Below are 23,248 nucleotides of genomic sequence, written 5' to 3' on the forward strand. Positions count from 1 at the left end.
AGGAATAAACCTAACCAAAGAGGTAAAAGATCTGTACTCTGAAAACTATAGAACACTGGTGAAAGAAATTGAAGATGACACAAAGAAATGGAAAAATATTCAATGCTCATGGATTGAAGAACAAATATTGTTAAAATGTCTATACTACCCAAAGCAATCTACACATTTAATGCAATTCCTATCAAATTACCACCAGCATTTTTCATAGAGCTAGAACAAAAATTCTAAAATTTGTATGGAACCAGAAAAGACCCTGAATAGCCAGAGCAATCTTGAAAAAAGAAAAGCAAAGCTGGAGACATCACAATCCCAGACCTAAAGCTATATTACAAAACTTTAGTGATCAAGGCAATATGGTACTGGCACAAAAACAGACCTATAGATTAATGGAACAGAATAGAAAATCTAAAAGTGAACCCACAACTAAATGGTCAACTCATCAACAAAACAGGAAAGAATATCTAATGGAAAAAAGACAGTATCTTCAACAAATGGTGTTGGGAAAACTAGACAGCAACATGCAGAAGAATGAAATGAGCTCTTTCTTACACCATACACAAAAATAAATTCAAAATGGATGAAAGACCTACATATGAGATAGGAAACCATCAAAATCCTACAGGAGAACATAGGAAGCAACCTCTTTGACATTGGCTATAGCAACTTCTTACTAGATAGTCTTCGGAGGCAAGAGAAACAAAAACAAAAGTGAACCGTTGGGACTTCATCAAGACAAAAAGCTTCTGCACAGTGAAGGAAACAATCAACAAAACTAAAAGACAACCTATGGAATGGGAGAAGATATTTGCAAATGACATATCTGATAAAGGGTTAGTATCCAAAATCTATAAAGGACTTATCAAAATCAACACCCAAAAACCAAATAATCCAATTAAAAATGGGCAGAAGACATGAACATTTTTCCAAAGACATCCAGATGTCCAGCAAACATGTGAAAAGATGCTCAGTATCACTCATCATCAGGGAAATACAAGTCAAAACTATGATGAGATATCACAGATCTGTCAGAATGACTAAAATTAACAGCACAAGAAACAACAGGTGTTGGTGTGGAAAACAGTATGCAGGTTGCCCAGAAAGTTAAAAATAGAACTACCCTATGACCCAGCAATTGCACTACTAGGTATTTACCCAAAGGACACAAAGATACTCATTTGAAGGGGCACATGTACCCTGATGTTTATAGTAGTATTATCATCAATTATCAAATTATGGAAAGAGCCCAAGTATCCATTGACTGATGAATAGATAAAGAAGATGTGGTGTATATATACATATATACACAATGGAATATTACTCAGCCATCAAAAAGAATGAACTCTTGTCATTTGCAATGATGTGGATGGAGTTAGAGTGCATTATGCTAAGTGAAAGAAGTCAGTCAGAGAAAGACAAATACCATATGATTTCACTCAAATGTAGGATTTAAGAAACAAAACAGATGAACATGGGGAGGGGGACAAAAAGAGGCAAACCAGAAAACAGACTCTTTTTTTTTTTTTTTTAAAGATTTTATTTATTTATTTGACAGAGAGAGAGATAGCGAGAGCAGGAACACAAGCAGGGGAAGTGGGAGAGGGAGAAGCAGGCTTCCTGCTGAGCAGGGAGCCCGATATGGGGCTCGATCCCAGGACCCTGGGATCATGACCTGAGCTGAAGGCAGACGCTTAACGACTGAGCCACCCAGCGCCCCGAAAACAGACTCTTAATTATATAGAACAAACTGATGGTTACTGGAGGGAAAGTGGGGGGGGATGGGTTAAATGAGTGATGGGTATTAAGGAGGGCACTTGTGATGAGCACCGGATATTGTATATAAGTGATGACTCACTAAATTCTACGCATGAAACTAATAGTACATTGTATGTTAACTAACTGGAATTTAAATAAAAACTTGAAAAAGGAGAAAAAAGTGCTCTGCAAATAGTAGGCATTGTTATGGTTATTACTATTTACAAAGAGATGATTAGGTAAGAATTTAATGCTCCTTGAGTAATATTCCTGAGACAAACATTGCCAGGTCATGGGATGCAATCATACCCTTTGATTTTGTTATAATATCACAAATATATATGGCACATATTTAGCAATAACTCACTAATGGTTTATTATCGCCAAGATAAGATTACCAGTTTTCTTAATCTTTGATTTTGTGAAAGACCTAAATGAGTAAGCAAGTGCAAGGTTGATGTTTTAAAACAAACACATGGGAGGAATAAACAAGAGAAACATCATAAATATTACTCATGCTACACACCTTTTAAAAACCCCATCCCTGAGATATGAGTATTTGGCATAAAATATGACTAACAATATCAATAGCAGGAAGAAAGCCTACATTCAGTATTCTGTGGTCAATACTCCCAGGTGACTATTTCAGACAATCTAAAACTATATCAGATTCTATTATGATTCACATTAAAAACATTAGAATTATTGATATCTATTTCACCAGTGAAAAATTTGATATGGTAAACACCAAACATGTTATCTGATAACACTGAAAGAGTATTTGTGGAGATTAATCATCCAGTGACAAGTTGAAATTCCTGAACATTTGCATCTTACTTTCAGTATATTTCTCTTTGGACCTTGAAGTGAAGCTGCAGTTTTACAATTCACCAGACTACAAACATTATTTTGATTGCTTGTATCGTTTGAAATATATCTTCTTCTTCTTTTTTTAAATTTTATTTTATTATGTTATGTTAGTCACCATACAATACATCATTAGTTTTTGATGTAGTGATCCACGCTTCATTGTTTTCATATCTTCTTTTAATTAAATAATTATATAATCAAGAGGGAATTTGGAAGACCATTAACTTAATGACCTCTATCCAAGTACATCATCTAAGTTGTTGATTCCAACCTTTGTTCATATTTGGGGAACTTTATAAATGTAAAAATATTTCATAAACATCAATAGTATATTATTATTGGTAAGTACTGGTTGACAAAATACCTAATAGCAAAAAGCTAATATGAATTTAATAATAATTTAAGTGATTTTGTATTAATCAAAATAAATTCTCAATGATTTTTTAAAAATAGCACACTTGAATGAAACGTATTCATTCATTAAAAGTAATATTTAGTTTATATGTGGATTTTCATTCCACTGGTAATATCTCCATGGCTGCCCAGGGTCCAGATGCCCAGATTAACAACTAGGGTATAAATCAGACTTTTAATACACCCCAGAGCCCTTTTGTGACCTCTCTCAGTTATTTATCTGCATCTTCAGAGTTAATCATTATTCTCACTGGTAATTCTGTGAAGTTTTTCTAATTTTTAAGTTTTATATAAGGAAACAGGATATAGTTTCTTAAAGTCTCTTTTGCTCAATACCGTGTTTGCAATATTCATCCATATTGTTGCTATATCAGTATTTTGTTCATTTTTATTGCTGTATAATATCCTCTTATCTGAATATACTATACTTTTAAAAATAAATTTATTATTGATGGATACTGGTGGTGTTTCTAATTTGGGTCTATTATGAAAAAATACTACCATGAACATTCTTGCATTCTAGTATATGCTTTTTATTACTTGTTTTTCAAGAGGACCTATTTCTCAGAATGGAATTTCTGGGTCATAGTTCATGTATATGTTCAGCTTTAGTAAATACTGAGAAATGACTCTTCAGATTGATATGTAAAATTTTCACTCCATCCATCAGTCTGTAAGAATTCTTATTATTTCCAATCCTTGCCAACTCTTGGTATTTTCTGATTTTTTTCTTTTCAGCAATTTGGGTAAGTAGATAATGTCATCTTATTGTAGTTTTAATTTGCATTACCTTGAAGAATAATTAGGTTAAGAAATATTAAAATATATTCATTTGTGATTTAGTATTTATGTTATAACATTAACATCTGCATCACTTTTGAATCTCTTTTTATTTTTTCATTTATTTTTGTCTTTTGTGAATTGATCTTATATTCTGATAGCCTGTTAATTTATGGTTAAATACTAATTATTGTGTAAAAATATTGTAGGGATAATTCCTATCTCTGAGTGATGTTGTCTTCCTCCAGAGATTATTTACTTTTGCATATTTCAGACTTATCTCCTGAACCCAGGATTGGAACTAAGCAAATTTAAAGCTGGCTTTCAGGTTTTTTGAGGGCTGGTCTATTTTAGGTTTGCTCTTATAACTCTAGTGTAGCCTTCCAGGATCTGGTAATAAGTAATCAGGCTGGTCCTGAGCTCTATTTTGCACTTCTCTGCACTGTGGGACTGCTGAAAGATCTACATGAACTGCTTATATACCACTCTCTTGATTCTCACTTAGCCCCTAGGCTCTACCCTACCTATCAGCAAAAGCCAGGAAACAAAAATGGCACCAAGTAACAGTTTTGTTTAAGCATTTTCCTTTCCCTCTGAGATTTGGTTCTCTCCAATCGTGATCATATTTGTAACTTTCTGATGCCTCCAAAGAGATTTAGTGCATTTTACCCACTTTTTCCTGTTGTTTCTATTAGTAGAGTTGGTCTACAACAAGCTAGTACATCATAACCAAAACAAAAGTCCCAAATCTAATGTGTTTTTGAGAGATTAGTCATGGTTTGTTCTACTGGAATCAAAAGAAACAATAACTTTGCATTTACTCCATGTCACAACTTTCTTCTCTAACTAAATAGCATCAGTTATTTTCTCTTTCCTTCAGAAGGGAGTGTTTCTAGTTGGCATTTATCTTTGCTGAAGGTCTTCCTGATTTATTCCCATTTTGAAATGTAGGGCCCCGAATTGATTGTGAACTTTTAGTGCACACCTGACTAATACAGAAAATAACAGAATTCCAACTCCTATTACTTATATTTGAGATTCTATTTATTGCTATGTCCTTTTGAATCCTTTCCAATAACTTTAGCTATCTTTATCTTTCTATTCTGATCCCATATTATTTATTGTAAATTTTCATATCTAATTTTAATTATTTTAATTACTTATACTACAGTAATAATAAGTAAAAAGTAATTAATAAGTAAAAAGTAATTAATTACTTACACTAAAGTATAATTATCCCAGGTCAGAGAGTCTGTTTTATTTATCCTTATTTCTGGCATACAGTTGAAGCTAAACATGTTTACTGAATGATTAAACAGAATTCCTTACAATTCCATGTTTAACTTATGATTCACTAAAAATACAGCCTTTTCCCTTCTATGGCTATACCCAGGTAGTTTATAGGCAGGATTAGCCTAGGTGTATCTATTAAATATATATTTCACTCATACATATATTTAAAAACTTGTTTTACAAAATCCTCACAAACATTGTGCTATTGTCAAATGTTGTTGATACATAGGCAACCAAATAAGCTATTCTTTAGAAATATGTTAATACATACAGTAAATAATAACCCACCTACCAAAAGTAGAGTTATTGAAGTTTTATTGATAGGCATTTATTGACAATTTTTTAGTTTTTTCTGACATAAGACATCTGTTCTTTTTCATTTTATTTTTTTATTCATTTCTAAGTAGTTGTCATATAGTAATTACTGTTTTCTGAATTCCCACCAAGTTTTGTGTACTGAAATATTCTCTGCAAATTAGATAATTTTTCCATTAAAACAACCATAGTGGCAATGTAATAAATGCTAGCTTAATGATATAAAATATTTTTCTATAAATACTAAGATTAGTGGCCAAAAAGTGAATAAAATCTTTAAAAATATTGTTTAAATAGTATGCAATTTTAAAAACACATGGTTTTGATTGTATAGGAGAAAGATTTCACATAATTTTTTAAAAGATTTTCTTTCATTATTGCAACTGAATGAAATTTTATGTGGATTACTTCAATATTCATTACTGCTTTGGGCATAAATCCACTGAACTGCTTTTTCCTGCTAATCAGAGATGACTTCAATATCTTAGATTTAGAATACTAAAAGGTTCAGGAAAAATTTAAATAACCTGAGAATTTTTTTAGTTTAAATTGAGATGTTCTTACCCTTTATTTTTGTCCTTTTAGGTAAATTGGGAAAATAACATTCATAGATTTTTAAAGCATTTTTCTAGGTTTATTGAGAACTAATTGCATATATCACTGTATGAAGTTTAAGATGTACAGCATGATGGTTTGATTTCCATATATTGTGTAATGATTACTACAATAGGTCAGTTAACATCCATCATCTCATATAAATATAAAGAAAAGAAAAAAAAAACTTCTTGTGTTGAGAATTCTTAGGATTTACTCTCTTAACAACTTTCCTATATATCATACAGCAGTGTTAACAGCATGTAGTATATTATATCCCTAGTACTTACTTATTTTATGACTGGAAATTTGTACCTTTTGATCACCTTCTTCCAATTCCCCTTCCTATAACCCTCACTTCTGATTACTACAAATCTGGTATTTTTTCCATGAGGTTTTCTTTTTTTTTTTACATTCTGCAAATAAATGAGATCATACAATATTTGTCTTTCTCTGCCTGACTTATTTTACTTAACATAATACCTTCAAGTTTCATCCATGTTGTCACAAATGGTAAGATTTCCTCATTTTTAATGGTTGACTAATTCTCCATTATATATATACAGTGTGTGTGTGTGTGTGTGTGTGTGTGTGTGTGTGTGTGTGTGTCACAATTTCTTTATCCATTCATCCATTGGTGGGCACTTAGGTTTTTTTCATGTCTTGGCTATTGTAAATAATGCTGCTATGAATAGGGGTGCAGATATCTTTTTGAGTTAGTGTTTTCATTTTCTTTAGATATATTTCCAGAAATAGAATTTCTGGATCATATGGTAGTTCTATTTTTACTCTTTTGAGGAACCTCTATACTGTTTTCCATGGTGGGTGTACCAATTTACAATCCCACCAACAATGTACAAGGGATCCTTTTCCCCCACATCCCACTAGCATTTGTTATCTCTTGTCTTTTTGATGGTGGCCACTCTTAATAGGTGTGAGGTGATATCCCATTGCAGTTTTAATTTTAACTTCCTTAATGACTAGTAATATTGAGCATCTTTCATTTACCTGTTAGCAATCTATATATTTTCCTTTTGCCCATTTTTAAAATTGAATTATTTGTTTTTTTGCTATTAAGTTGTATGAGTTCTTTATATATTCTGGATATTAACCTCTTCTTAGATATATGGTTTGCAAATATTATTTCCCATTTTGTAGGTTGTCTTTTCACTTTGTTGATGGTTACTTTACTGTGCAGAAGCCTTTTAGCCTGATGTAGTGTCACTTATTTATTTTTTATTCAGTTGCTTGTGTTTTAGGTATACTTTCTAAAAAATTATTACCAAGACCCATGTCAAGGAGACTTTTTCCTATATGTTTTCTAGGAGTTTCATGGCTTCAGATCTTACATTTAAGTCTTTAATCCATTTTGAGTTAATTTTTGTGAGTGGTGTAAGATAGGGCTCTAGTTTCATTCTTTTACATATGAATATCCAATTTCCCCAGCACCATTTACTGAAGACACTGTCTTTTCTCCACTGAGTATTTTTTACTCTGTTGTCAAATATCACTTGACCATATATGCCTGGGTTTATTTCTGAGTTCTCAATTCTCTTCCAGTAGTCTGTCTGCTTTTATACCAGTACCATATACTTTTAATTACTACAGCTTTATAGGATAGCTTGAAAACAGAAAGTCTGATGCCTCCTGCTTTGTTCTTCTTTCTTAGGATTTCTTTGGTTATTTGGGTCTCTGTAATTTCATGTAAATTTTTGGAGTATTTTTTCTATTTTCTTAATACCATTTGAATCCTGATAGGGATTGCATTGAATCTATAGATGGGTTTTGTATTATTAATATTTTAACAATATTAATTCTTCCAATTTATGAATACAGGATACCTTTTCATTTATTTGTGTCTTCTTCAATTTCTTTCAATAATGTCTTGTAGTTTTCAGAGTAAAGATCTTTCACCTCATTGGTAAAATTTATTAAGTGTTTCATTGTTTTTGATGCTATTGTAATGGGAACAATTTCTTTATTTAATTTTCAGAAAATTTGTTGTTAGCATATAGGAACACTACTACATTTTTGTATGTTAATTTTGTATCCTGCAATTTTCTGAATTTGTTGATTAGTTCCAACAGTTTTTTGGTTGAGTTTTTAGAGTTTTCTATATATAAAATCATGTCAATATGTTAACTAACTAGAATTATAATAAAAACTTTAAAAAAAGAAATTAAAAAATCATAAAAATCATAAAAATCATGTCATCTGCAAATAGTGATGATTTTACTTCTTCCTGTCCAATTCTAGTGCTTTTTATTTATTTTTCTTGCCTGATTGCTCTAGCTAGAACTTCCAGTACTGTGTTCAATCAAAATGGTGGGAGTGGGCACTCTTGTCTTGTTTCTGATCTTAGAGGAAAAGCTTTCAACCTTTTGAGTATGATGTTAACTGTGGGCTTGTTATATATGACCTTTATTATGTTGAGATATGTTCCTTCTAAGCCTAATTTGTTAAGTGTTTTTTATCATGAATATAGGTTGAATTTTGTCAAGTGCTTTTTCTGCATCTATTGAGATGGTTCTTTTCTTTCATTCTATTAATATGAGGTATTGCAATGATTTGTGTATGTTGAAACATCTTTGCATCCCAGGGGTAAATTCTACTTTATCATGGTGAATGGTACTTTTAATGTGCTACTGAATGCAGTTTACTAGTATTTTATCAAGAATATTTGCATCTGCATTCTTCAGGGATATTGCCTGTGGTTCTCTTTTCTAGTAGGTCCTTATCTGCCTTTGGTATCAGGATATCAGGATAATGAGTTTGGAAGTGTTCTTTTCTCTTTGATTTTTTGGAAGAGTTTGAGAAGGATTGGTGTTACTTCTTTAAGTGTTTGGCAAAAATTACCAGTGTAGCCATCTGGTCCTGGGCTTTTCTTCATTGGGAGATTTTTGACAACTGTTCAATCTCCTTATTAGTGTATCTATCTATCCATCTATAGAGAGAGAGAAAGAGAGAAAGAACAAATGTTTTATTAGTTATGAAAAAGGTGAGAACACTACAGGTACAGGCATTTAAAGACATAAGAGGCTATTTGAGCCACTACAGCCAATAAATTTGAATATTTAGATAAAATGGACAACTGCCTGGAGAAGCAAAACCTTAGAAAATCTTCACAAAAAGGGAAGCCTGGCTGGCTTAGTCAGTAGAGCATAGACCTTGGGGTCATGAGTTCAAGCCCCACATTGGGCGTAGAGCTTACTTAAAAAAAAATAAAGAAAAAAAATCTTCATAAAAAGAAATAGAAAATGAAAATAATTTTGTGTCTGTTAAAAAAACTGAATACATAATTTAAAATCTTCCTATAAAGACCCATTTGGTTTTGTAATCTGTGAATTCTACCAAATACTTAAAGAAGACATATGTCAATCCTACACAAACCCTTCTATATAGGAAGAAAAACAGTCCTAAACTTTTTAAATTAGCCTTTATACTAAAACGTCTCAAAAACATTATAAGAAAAAAATCGCTGGCCAATTTCATAAATAAACATATATGCAAAATTGTACTAATATGTTAGTATACTGAATCCAGAAATATATAGAAGGAGCTATTTATCACAACCAAGTTTGGTTTATTCCAGAAATGTAAGGTTAGTGTAACATTCAAAAATGTATCAATATATTTCACTATATTTTCAGAATAAATGAAAAACATCATATAATCATTTTTTCAGAAACCCTTAGTTTTTCAATTGTTGTTCAATGAACTCAGACATAGTACCATTTCTATAGCTATTACTGAAGTTTCAGAGCTTCATGTAAGCACTATAATAAAAATATGTCAACTCTTGAAGGCATTCTTCTTCAAGAAAACTTGCTAACAGCAGGGCCCTTTGAATCACATCCTGTAGATCAATCTGACATTACTATTTCAGCTGTCCCTCTTGAGATCTCTCTGAAGCTACAAAGAAAAGGAAACAATAATTCTTTTATGGCTATCATAATTACTGAAATGGAATCACATGGTGTTTCTGCATGCACTTTTGCAAAAGTGTGCTTCTTTGCTTGTTAAAACGTTGTTAGAAAAGGAGTGAAAATTTTGTGTGTCAGAGTCAAGTGGAATTCAAAGATGACATTTTCCTGCTTTTATTCTTGTCTGTAGCAGGCACTTGAGGTGGAGAGAGGCAACCTTATCCCAAATAAAATCTTTTTATTGAATGACCACTCACTTGCAGACTACTTTTATTTGTTATTCAAATACAATTTAAAAGTTATGATAATACTATAAGCACACCAAAAACTATTTTCTAGTTTCTAAATTTAGCTGCATATTCTCTTCTCTGATTAAATTGCTTGATATTCTACATTATTAAATGCAACTTCATGATGTGGGTAATGTAAAGTTGGTGTGTTTAAAAAAAGCATTAATATTAATGCTAACATCTATTATACTAATGATGTTCCTATACTTTTATACCCATAAAAATGAAGAAAACTCCTTATAATTCTGTGATGTACCTTCTGTTAGTAATCAATGACTTACAATGAGGTCATTATCCATTTTCTACCTTTTTATTGAGATAAATAAAACAGCCAAAAATCTTGGCCATTTATATAATATGATAATGTCACTTGTTTAACTTTCCTGAGACCTGAATTTCTCATTTGTGAAATTGTTGCAAGAATACTTATCTTGTAGAAATTATGTGAGAATTGCAAGAGAGAACATGAAGTTTGTCTGGGTGGTGCCTAGTATTTAACATGCTCAATCAAATTTTAATTTCCTTGACTTCTTTCTTGTACCAGGCAATTTCATTTCTGTGTCCCACTCAAAGATCCAGAAGAAAGAGTTCCTTAATCATTCTTTCCTAATTGGACCAGGGATATATCCTTAATTAACATAAACAAATTTAGGTTGGGACAAGCCAATTATCTTTTCTCAATAAATAAACTCTGTAGTAAATACTGGGGCCAACTGGTAGTTTCCTGAATTACAAGATTATGTCAACTTGATTTGGGGGTCTCCCACATTAGGTGTTAAATAAATGAGGCAGTGGAGAAAGCAAACAGATGATTTAAGGGGGAGTATGTAAGAGTATGAGAGGGACTGCATAGTTTCCAATGTACAAAGCTAGCACCCTTGTTTCCTAATATTTCTGATCTCATATTTAAGTTTCATTATGCCATGTTCTAAGAGTCTACTCTTTATTTTATATCACTTTTGAAGCATACATTTTTTTTACTTGTGTGTGTTAAATGTGTTCTAATATTTTACTTGTGTGTGTTAAATGTGTTCTAGTATTACCAATCAAATGAGTTTGAGTTATTAACTACTCCAGTGCTTCTAAAATTTTGTTATTTAGAGCAGCTTTTGTTATTTTTCAAGATATTAAGTTACATCATGATTTTTATTAGTATTTATTTCTAAGTCGACTATAAAATTGGTTTGCTGATATTACATAGTATGTTTTGAAACTGACATATTTACCCCAAAAATATTAGTGGATTCATCATATATTCCAATATTGAAGAAGAAAGAGACTATGAAGATTACATAAGGCTAAGGAGGAAAAATGATCAAAAAGTTTGTCCAATAATTGAATGAGTTGTGCATGAAACACCATGATCCCAAATTTTAGTACATATTAATATTTATGAATATATTATTTAGGATGTTTTGACACAAATATAAAAACAGGCCTAATTAAAAGAATAAAGTTATTTATTATGTAAAAAGAAACAAACTATCCAATGATGTCAGTGAAGAACTCTTTCTGACTTTTCACTTAGCTGTCCTCAATGTGTTGGCTATAGTCCTTAGTCGTCTTTTCATACAACCAAAATGCCGGTGCAGGCTCTGTGATCCAACACAACTTTGTCCAAAACATAAAAGGCAGTTGTCCACCCCCAGATTGTTTTAAATCCTGGAATTTAGATTTCTCCAGAAGTCCCCTAGCACACTTCCTGTTAAATCCCATTGGACTTAAATTTCTGATGTGCTCTATTGTCCAAAAAGAATTTTGAATAATTCCTCTTTATTCTCAAATGTGCTCCTGTTTAGATGATAAATTATAATTAAGTTTGGTCACATGCCTATGCCTTAGGAGCATGAGATCCTGAATGAAAAAGCAAATAATCCAGTGTTTTTAGCCTCTCATAGAAAGTGATTTTGACAAGGGATAATGTAATGGCTTTGGGGTAGGCAACCAATAATGTCTGTCACATGTTAAGTACTGAACCATTTCCAGTTTCTGATTATGAAGTTAGATATTGTACAAATTAGATTAATTTATGCTAAAATTCTCTGTGATAAGGTGTCTGTGAATGTGAATTTAGGAAAAAGTACAAATGAGTCAATTTTATTGTTAGGGGAATTTCAATTTGGTCTTCATATCAAATACTGATAAAGATTAGCAACTTTTCCACTTTTTGCTTATTTTTTATTACTTTTGACGGTATTCTAAATATTTTCTTTGCTTTTCCCCTAGAATTAGACCCAGTGACCAAGCAACTTATGCTCCATACAGCTAAACCAACTTTTGGCCATCTGACAGATGTAAGTAAAATGTCCAAGTTATAATAAATATCACTATTCATGGTAATTAAATGCAAACATCCATTATATTTTAATGTTTAAATAGCCTTGCTACTAAAATGACTGGAATATTATCCACTCCCTAGAAAATAATGGAGTAAGATATTTTCACCTACTTATGCGTTTTAATGTGGGGTTATTGTAATATTTTTGACAATGTGGAGATTTATAATAGACTACACAAATTTTCATAGCCTGTGTCAACAAAGGTATACCATATAATCATCCTTACATAAAGGAGATTCCCCTAAGGGGCGCCTGGGTGTCAGAGTCGGTTGAGCCTCTGACTTTTGATTTTGGATCAGGTCATGATCTCAGGGTCCTGAGATCGAACCTCATGTGGGGCTATGTGCTCACTTCAGAGTCTGCTTAATACTCTCTCTCCAGACTATGGACTCTGAGAAACAAACTGAGGGTTTTGGGGGTGGGGATGGGTTAGCCTGGTGATGGGTATTAAGGAGGGCACATATTGCATGGAGCACTGGATGTTATACGCAAACAATGAATCATGGAACACTACATCAAAAACTAATGTTGGAATGTATGGTGATTAACATAACATCATAAAATAAAATTTAAAAAAAGACTCTCTCTCCCTCTCCTTCTTCCCTCCCTCCCCCTGGCTCTCTCTCTCTCTCTCTAAAATAAATAAATAAAATCTTTTAAAAAAAGAGTTTCACCTATGTTTTCTTCTAGGAGGTTTACAATTTCAGATCCTACATTTAAGTCTGTAATGAATTTTGAGTTGATTTTTGTGTATAATGTAAGATAAGGGTCCAGTTTCATTCTTTTACGCACCTACAATATGTGACAACATGGATGAACCTGGAGGATCTTATGCTAAATGAAATAAATCAGTCACAGAAGGACAAATATTCCATGATTCCACTTACATGAGATATCTAAATTAGAGCAAAGAATAGAATGAGAGAGAAATGGATAGTTGCTGATCAATGTATAAATTAAATCAGTAATCAATAAAAGCAATAATATAATCAATAAAATTTCATCTATGCGAGATGAATGTGTTCTAGAGAGCTACTGTACAACATTTTGCCTACAGATAACAATACTGTATTGTTAATTAAAAATCTGTTAAGAGGATAAACCTCATGCTAAGTGTTTTTAGCACAATAAAATAATTTTTATAATTTCACATTTTTAAGAGCAATACATTTAAATTGATATTTCAAAAGCTGTGCATAAATTTTTTAGTTTTAGCATGTCCTTTTTATGTGACTAAAGTATTACTTGTAGTTGTAATAAATACACATTATGCCAATCTCTATGAAACTTATATTTACAATATGCTATAGAATGCATAGAGGACCATTATAAATTAGATCACATTAGAATAGTTATTTCATGTTAGAATACTTGATAACTTATACAAGAAATGTGAAGAAACCCTTGAACACTTTATGATAATAATGAAGAATATGGAGAAAGTTTATATCAATAACATTCCAGAGAGGTCTGGAGAAAGCCAGATGTCCTGACGGTATTATTCTACATGAAGGGAAGGTAGAACCCAAGTCCACATGTCTGGAGACGGTGTTTGTAAAAGGTGGCAGACTATGATGTGTCATATGAGGAAAAGGTAGAGAATTCAAAGGGAAAGGAAACAGGTTGGCTGTTTAACCAAATACGGTCTTTGAGGACCAGAAATCCCTAAAAGGAATTTTTAAAGACTAACTTGTTTATAGTGTGGTGCTCAGTGCTAACCTTGCCCTCTGTCTCCCCACAAAATCATTAGTGAAATCTACATGACTCATTCTGATGCTTTCAACGTTTTCTTTTCTTTTTTTTTATTTAAATTTTTTTATTGTTATGTTAATCCCCATACATTACATCATTAGTTTTAGATATAGTGTTCCATGATTCATTGTTTGTGCATAACACCCAGTGCTCCATGCAGAACGTGCCCTCCTCAATACCCATCACCAGGCTAACCCATCCTCCCAACCCCCTCCCCTCTAGAACCCTCAGTTTGTTTTTCAGAGTCCATTGTCTCTCATGGTTCTTCTCCCCCTCCGATTTCCCCCCCTTCATTCTTCCCCTCCTGCTACATTCTTCTTCTTCTTTTTTTCTTTCTTAACATATATTGCATTATTTGTTTCAGAGGTACAGATCTGAGATTCAACAGTCTTGCTCAATGTTTTCTTATGGCTGAATTTGGACATATGTTGAGTCTTCCTTTAATGTGTGGTGAAGTCTCCCAATGAGGACAACATCTGGGTTGTATTTTGAGAACTTAACTGGGATTTGTGATTAAGGTGCAGCTCTCAGCTGTATTTTGGATTAAATCATCATGATGAAAGTGAGACAAGAGTGTTTCCTCACTGTGGTTGGCAAATGACACAAACCATGATGATAGTTGACATATGATTTCATAGAAGAGGAACATTATGAGATGAACATTTGCAAAGTTTAATACTGAAGATTAAAATAAAGTGCTAAATTCATGTACCATTTCATGTATTGAGTGAGAGAATCAATAAATGATATTCTAAAGTCTTAGGCTAGTAATGGATATGTAATTGAGCTACAAAAGTTAACCAAGTTCTTAAGATAGCAAAACCTTTCCAGGATTGTAATAAGATGTCCATGGCTGATGTTGCCTGGAGAGGTAGAATTTCTTGGAGAAAGTACTCTATTGGGTGATTTGGTCATCAATTGAGTATTAGAATGATTTGTTGAGGTTAAAAGCAACCAGAAAAATAGAGAAATGTATGGGGAATGTAATGCCAGTGACATAAGAAAAATATTTTGATTTGTGGTTAGAATATGCCACTGAAATGCTCAGGAGTAGGAGGTATAAAGTAGAGAAATGAAAAAGATTACAAAATCATTTTCAAGACTAGTCCTAGGAATTCCATAAGGTGGACATGTCTCTGTTTTGGGGGCAATATGTTATAAAGTGGAAAGTAGCCAGGATTAAGATGACAAAGATTCTCATCATAAGTCAAAAAGACAGGTAATAAGAGACTTCTACATATATTTTAGAACTCCAGAGACTTTGTGATAAGATGATGTGGAGAAAATGTTAGAATTACCCAGAGATAGTTACTTCAAGAGCTATTTATAAATAAGCCCTTCTGGAAAGACCTTGAATTCATTAAAACCCCAAATTTTCCTCCCTCCTATTGGTCTCTTAGTAAAGCTAATTCAAGAGGAAGAAGATTAGAGGTAATAATGCCCACCCTTAGTAGATAAAATGGAATCGCTGTCTTGAAACTTCAGTTGTCAGTTCAGAGTGGGCCATTTGCAGATTACTAACATGTGGCTCAGCTGCCTGAGGTCATATGTGCTAGAGAACAGGAAAAAATTGGCCTCCAGAACTTGCCCTTGGCACTGAAATTACCCACTAATTTAATTCTGGTCTGATGGTTGTCCTACATAGAGCTGATATGACCAAAAGAGACATGAAGAAGCAGATTTGGAAATAAAAACAGAGGACTTTCCAAGACTCTAGGAAGTAGAAACACTTAGCCACTCATTTTAGGTTGTTTTAAGGGTACAAATTATATGCTTGTCATAGAGAAGTTAACTTTGAAAGTAAGGCAGAGATACCAGTATTAGAAGCTAAAGTGGAAAAAAGGCCCACATAAAGATGTTTCTGGCAGGTGGGCTCTGACTCTTAGGATGAAATGTGGTTAGTAGGTGAGGACTGAACTTCTGAGTTCCCCTCTGTGTTTCCCCTTTTGTAGCACTAATTGCATATTCCCTGAACTTAAGATATATCTACTGACTTCTGCTGACTCAAGTATAACTTTGCCTGACTCTACTGAGAGGGACAAGTCCAGAATTAAGAGAAGAGACTCTCGGGCGCCTGGGTGGCTCAGTTGGTTAAGCAACTGCTTTCGGCTCAGGTCATGATCCTGGAGTCCCGGGATGGAGTCCCGCATCGGGCTCCCTGCTCAGCGAGGAGCCTGCTTCTCTCTCTGACCCTCCCCCCTCTCATGTACTCTCTCTCATTCTCGCTCTGCTGGAGTGGGGGGTGGGGTGGGAGGGATGGGGTGACTGGGTGATGGACACTGGGGAGGGTATGTGCTCTGGTAAGCGCTGTGAATTGTGCAAGACTGTTGAATCTCAGATCTGTACCTCTGAAACAAATAATGCAAGATATGTTAAGAAAGAAAAAAAAGAAGAAGAATGTAGCAGGAGGGGAAGAATGAAGGGGGGGAATCGGAGGGGGAGAAGAACCATGAGAGACGATGGACTCTGAAAAACAAACTGAGGGTTCTAGAGGGGAGGGGGTTGGGAGGATGGGTTAGCCTGGTGATGGGTATTGAGGAGGGCACGTTCTGCATGGAGCACTGGGTGTTATGCACAAACAATGAATCATGGAACACTATATCTAAAACTAATGATGTAAGGTATGGGGATTAGCATAACAATAAAAAATTTAAAAAAAAAAGAGTTAAAAAAAAAAAAAAAGAGAAGAGACTCTCTTGAAAGATAAGTCATCAGACCAGATCAGAAACACTACTCAGAAGAGAACATTGAGAAGGCTCCTTTATTCCTTAGGAGAGGAGTTTAAGCCAGTACTCAGTGGAGCCCTGGGGATCACAAGTAAATTCTGGTGTTCTTGAGATTTTTTTGAGGGGGATACAGAAGTTTTTTGTGGGAAATATATAAATGAGAAAAAGGATTTTATTCACGGGGTTAGTGGATATAGGAAGTGCTGGAAAGGGCTGGCTAACTGGCAGGAACAGCCACCTGCATGAGCAAAGATATAATCTACGCATTCTGGGGATCTGAACATAATGGGGAATGTAATATATCAGAGAAACAGGCATTTAAAAGACAGCAGAAAGAGCGAAATGGAGTAAGGAGAAAATCCTAGGTTGGAATTGTGGCCAGAGAGAGACTTAGAAGAAAATAAACATTTCTAACTAAACTTTAAGTTGTTTGCTGTGGCAGGTTTAAAAGTAAAAGTTCTGTTTTCCTTTAGAATCTCCAATTGCTCACTAATGATTTTTATGTGATTTTTTTTTTTAATGTTCAGTAGAAAAAAGTACCAAATCCAGCTTCAGATTTAGAGACAGGGGCAAGAAGAGATGCTGCATACAAAGCCAGCCACATGTATTAAACTATGCAGCACAAGAAAAATAAAACTTTATTCTCCAATGTGTTAATAATCATGCAAGTGCTCACTTTTAATTCTGTATTTGTCACTGTGTTGTTTTCTGACAATTCTAAATCTACTTCAAATTTGGCCTCCTTCAAGACCATCTATTAGTGAAATCTACGTGACTCGCTCTGATGCTTTCAATGTTTTCTTATGGTTGAATTTGGACACATGTTGAGTCTTCCTTTAAGACTAATGTGCGGTGGGGATGGAAGTCCCCCAAAGGGCACAACATCTGGATTTGATTTTGAGAACTCAACTGGGATTTGTGATTAAGGTGTAGCTCTCAGCTGCATTTTGAATTAAGTCATTATGATGAAAGTGAGAAAAGAGTGTTTGTACAAGCTAGTATTATTTTAACTAATTCCAGCAAAATCAAAATTAAAAGAACCGAATATATATCTGAATAAAACACCTGTATCTTTTATGCACCTTATTCGTGCTGATCAGCATTTTTTTTCACAGACCTACAAGTTTATAAAAATGAGGAGTTTCAGACACAGCTCATTTGTGCCTGTATAATTACTGGATGTTTAAACAAAGCCAAATTCTTACGGCCATAAAGAGCCAACATTGAAATTTAGCTTCGATTTCACTCCTCACTCATCTGCTCAAACTGTTTAATTCTCCTGTGTTTACTTTTAAAAACACCATTGTTTTGGAGCCACTGACTGGGTGGCTCAGTCAGTTAAGTGTGTGACTATTGATTTCGGCTCAGGTCATGATCTCAAGGTCCTGGGATTGAGCTCTGATTTAGGCTCCCTGCTCAGTGGGGAGTCTGCTTGTCTCCCTCTCCCTCGGCCCCTCTCCCCTCTGCAACTCTCTCTTTCACACACACTCTAAAATAAATAAATCTTTAAAAGAAACAAAAAAAACTATTGTTTTACCTTTCACAGTTAAGCTACAACAAATCTGGAAATGACTTTTGTGTATGGTATAAATTTAAGGTCAAGTGTTTGTTTTGTTTTTGTTTTTGTTTTTTACATATGTCTAATTTTCCCTGCTTTATGTATTGAAAAGACCATCCTTTACTCATTGAACCACATTGCCATCATTGTTATAAATCAGGTGATTATATATGTATGAGCCTCTTTATATAGTCTCTGTTATGTAATAGAGGTACATTTTCCCCCCACACCAATGCCAAAATAACTTAATTTTTAAGGATTATATATAAATTCTGACTTTTTTCATAGAATAAATCCTCCTTTCTTGTTCTTCTTCATGATTGCCTTGCCAATTCTCTCCCTCTTTGAATTTCCATTTAAACTTATCAATATACACAAAGTAACCTGCTGGGATTTTAAGGTTTTCTATTTGTCTTTGCTTTTCAGTAGTTTTATTTTGATATGCCAGCTTTTGGTTTTGGTTTTATTTATATTTATTATGTTTAGGTTTTAGAGCTTTTTGAATCTACTGGTATATACCTTTCATTAGTTTTGGAAAATTCTCAGCCAGGAATTTTTTCAAACAAAGATCTTGCCCCATTCTTTTCCCTCTCCATCTCAGACTCCATTTAAATATATGTAAGAAATTTGTACTTTGAGTGTCTTGTCTCCTCTATATTTTCTATATTTCTATTTCTTTTTATCTCTGCTTCAGTGTATTTGCATACTTTCAATTATTCTTCCTTCCCAGTTCACTAATCCTATCTTCTACTCTAATTTGCTGTTAAATCTAACTGTTGAGTTCTTAATTTCCAAATCTGGGTATTTATCCAAAGGAAACGAAAAACATTAATTCAAAAAGATATATGCACACCCAAATGTTCACAGCAGCATTATTTACAATAGCCAAGATATGGAAGCAACTTTAGTGTCCGTTGATAGATGAATGGGTAAAGAAATTGTGGTATATATACACAGTAGAATATTATTTAGATCTTAAAAGAAGAATGATATCTTGCCATTTGTGACAAAATAGATGGACCTTGAGGGCATTATGCTAAGTGAAATAAGTCAGTCAGAGAAAGACAAATATTGTATGATCTCTTTTATATGTGGAATCTAAAAAATAGTAATAGTAAATAAAGAAAAAAAGCTCATATAAACTGAAAACAGATTAGTGATTGCCAGAGATGGGGAGTGGGGTGGGAAAATGAATAAACTGTGTTTTTTTAGTTTAAATAAATTGAATAAAAAATATATAGGTTTCAATTATCAGATGATGTCTACATTTTTTCTTCCTTTTAACCCACTTTTCAGACTTTTTCTTGAACATATTAGTCAGTTGTTTTTTGTTTTTTTTTTTCCTGTGGTAAGAACACTTAACATGAGATCTACTCTCTTAACAAATTTTTAGGTGCCTACATAATGTTAACTATAGACGCAATGTTGTATACTTGATCCCTAGAGCTTACTCATCTTGTGTAACTGAAATTTGATATCTATTGAACAGCAACTCCTTATTTCCCTCTGCCTCCAGCCCCTGCAAACCACTGTTCTACTCTCTGTTTCTATGAGTTCCACTGTTTAGACACCTCATATAAGTGGAATCATGCAGCATTTGTCCTTCTATGACTGGCTTATTTCACTTCACATAATATCCTACAGTTCATCTATGTTGTTGCATATGGCAGAATTTCCTTTTTTTAAGGTGGAATAATACTCCATTGTATGCATATACCATATTTCTTTATCTAAATCATGATGGGCATTTAGGTTGTATCCATATCTGACTATTGTGAATAATGTGTCAATGAGCATGGAACTGAATATATCACTTTGAGATCTTGATTTCAATTCTTTTGAATATATACCCATTAGTGGCATTGATGGATCATATGGTAGTTCTATTTTAATTTTTGAGGAATCTCCATACTATTTTCCATAGTGGTTGCACCATTTTAGATTCCCATCAACAGTATACAAGGGTGCCAATTTCTCCATATTCTTACCAACAGTTGTGTTTTATTTTTTAATAACAGCCATCATAACAAGTATGAGGTGATATCTTATTGTAGTTTTGATTTGCATTTCCCTGATGATTGGTGATGTTGAGAACCTTTTCATACATGTGTTGGCCATTTGTATGTCTTCTTTGGAGAAATGTCTATTCAGGTTGTTTGCCCATTTTTATATCAGTTTATTTGTATTTTTTTATTGAATTGAAGGAGCTCCTACTATATTTTAGATATTAACCACTATCAAATATATGGTTTGCCAATACTGTCTCTCATTTCATAGGTCACCTGTTCATTTTCTTGTTTTTGTTTTTTGTTTTTGTTTTTGTTTTTGTTTTTGTTTTTGTTTTTGTTTTTTTTTGCTATGCAGGAGCTTTTGGTGTGTTGTGGTCCCACTTCTCTATTTTTTGCCTTTATTGCTTGTGCTTTGGGTGTCATTTTCAAGATATCATTGCACAGACTAAAGTCATGAAGCTTTTCTCCTATATTTTCTTCCAGGAGTTTTATAGTTTCAGTCCTTAACTTTTAACTCTTTAATTCATTTTGAGTTGATTTTTATGTATAGTATCAGATAAGTATCCAATTTCATCCTATTGCATGTGTATATCCAGTTTTCCCAACACCATTTGTTGAAGAGATGATCCTTTTTCCCCATTGTACATTCTTGGCGTTCTTGTTGAAAATCAGTTGATGGTGTATGTGTGGGTTTATTTGGGGGCTCTTTATTCTGTTCCATTGGCTTATATGTCTGTTTTTATATGAGTGAGATAGTGTTTTAATTGCTGTAGCTTTGTAATTTGAAATCAAGAAGTATGATGCCTCCAGCTTTGCTTTTCTCTCTCAAGATTGCTTTGGCTATTTGGGGTCTTTGTGGTTTCATAGGAGTTTTAAGATTGTCTTTTCTATTTCTCTAAAAAAATACCATTGGGGTTTTTATAGGGATTGCACTGAGTCTGTAGAACACTTTGAGTAGTATGGATATTTTAATAATATTAATTGTTCCAGTTCATGAATATAGGTTCTTTCTGTTTATTACTGACTTCTTTAATTTCTTTTATCACCATTTTATAGTTTTCAGTGTACAAGTTTTTTATCTCCTTGGTCTGACGCTATTGTAAACAGGATTATTTGCTTAACTTCCTTTTTGGGTGGCTCATTGTTAGCATATAGAAATGCAGCTGATGCTGATTTTGTGTCCTGCAACTTTATTTCTTTTTTTGAGAGAGAAATGGAGAGAACAAGTACGGGGAGGGGCAGAGAGAGAGGGAGAAAATCTTAAGCAGACTCTGTGCTGAGCACAAAGTCCAACACAGGGCTCAATCTCAGGACCCCAAGATCATGACCCAAGCAGAAATCAAGAGTCCAATACTTAACTGACTGAGCCACCCAGGCATTCCTGTATCCTGTAACTTTAAAGCCAGACAAAGACACTACAAGATAAGAAAACCACAGCCTAATATCATTTGAGAACATAGAATCACAAATCTTCAACAAAATACTAGCAAACCAATTCAATAGCACATTAAAAGAATCACACATCATGAGCAAGTGGGATTTGTCCCTGAACAAGAATGGTTCAACATAAACAAATCAATTAATGTGGTATGCCACATTTATAGAATGACAGAGATAAAAGTCACATGATCATATCAATATATGCATAAAAAACATTTGACAAAATTAATTACCCTTTCATGGTAAAAACTGTCATCAAATTGGGTATGGTAAGAAGGTACCTCAACATAGTAAAGACCATACATACTTAACAAGCCCACAGCTAATATACTCAGTGTTAACCAAGTTTTTCCTCTACGATCAGGACCAAGGCAAGGATGACCACCACACCACTTCTATTCAGCACAGTACTGGAAATCCTAGTCAGAACAATTAGACAAGAAAAAAGAAAGCATCCAAATCGGAAAGAAAGAAGTAAAATACTGCTGGGCTTGAACTTATAAATGGAGAAAACCCTAAAGACTCCACAAAACAAAACAAAACTGTCAAAATTATTTTAAAGTCCTTATCTACTATAACATTTGAATCATCTGTGCATCTAGATCATCTAATTCTTTTTTTTTTTTCTTGGTTCTCTCTCACATTGTCTTACTTGTTGCCATGCCCAGTAATTTTCAATCTAATGCTGGATATTTTGTATAAAAATTCAGGGACTTCACATGATATCCTCCTAATAATAGGCTTCTTTGTTTCCTTCAGTGGCAGATGGAATGGGGAGTTCAACACTTAAAGCATGCAGGGAATTAAGGCTGCATCACAACTTTGGTAATACTCAGTCTATTATTTCATTCCTGTCACTCACCAAGGTTTTTAATGGAATTTGAAAACATCATGTGGGTCCCTCCCCTAACAGTTCCTGAAATCTATTTTTACCTCTCCAGGAAAGACTGCTGAAAATTCAGCTTTTTTTCAATGGTTTTTGGCTAAGCATTTTAGGTTCTTGCCTTGCACGGCTTCGGGGATAGGGGCAATAATTTACCATGTATTTGAGGCCCATAAAGTCTTTAATTTTGTCACTATAAACAAAAGAGACCATGATTATCAGATCTTTACGTCTTTACGGGATTATAAGCTATCTGAAGGCTTAAAAAAAAAAAAAGATTTTTCTCAGCTTTTCTAATTGTGTTTAGCAG

General features: G+C 33.6%; 1 protein-coding gene across 1 annotated transcript in view; it reads left to right on the forward strand.

Annotated features, from left to right (window-relative positions):
• CNBD1 (cyclic nucleotide binding domain containing 1) overlaps nt 1-22,946 on the forward strand; it is a 400,860-nt gene extending 377,914 nt beyond the window's left edge. Inside the window, exons 11-12 of the mRNA XM_032421749.1 lie at nt 12,458-12,525; nt 22,815-22,946. Of these exons, the coding sequence (XP_032277640.1) occupies nt 12,458-12,525; nt 22,815-22,862 (116 nt within the window). The 3' untranslated portion in view covers nt 22,863-22,946. The remainder of the gene's footprint in view (nt 1-12,457; nt 12,526-22,814) is intronic.
• The last annotated feature ends 302 nt before the right edge of the window (nt 22,947-23,248 follow it).

The sequence above is a fragment of the Phoca vitulina genome, unplaced genomic scaffold, assembly GCF_004348235.1.
Source record: "Phoca vitulina isolate PV1807 unplaced genomic scaffold, GSC_HSeal_1.0 scaffold25, whole genome shotgun sequence".
Taxonomy (NCBI): Eukaryota; Metazoa; Chordata; class Mammalia; order Carnivora; family Phocidae; genus Phoca; species Phoca vitulina.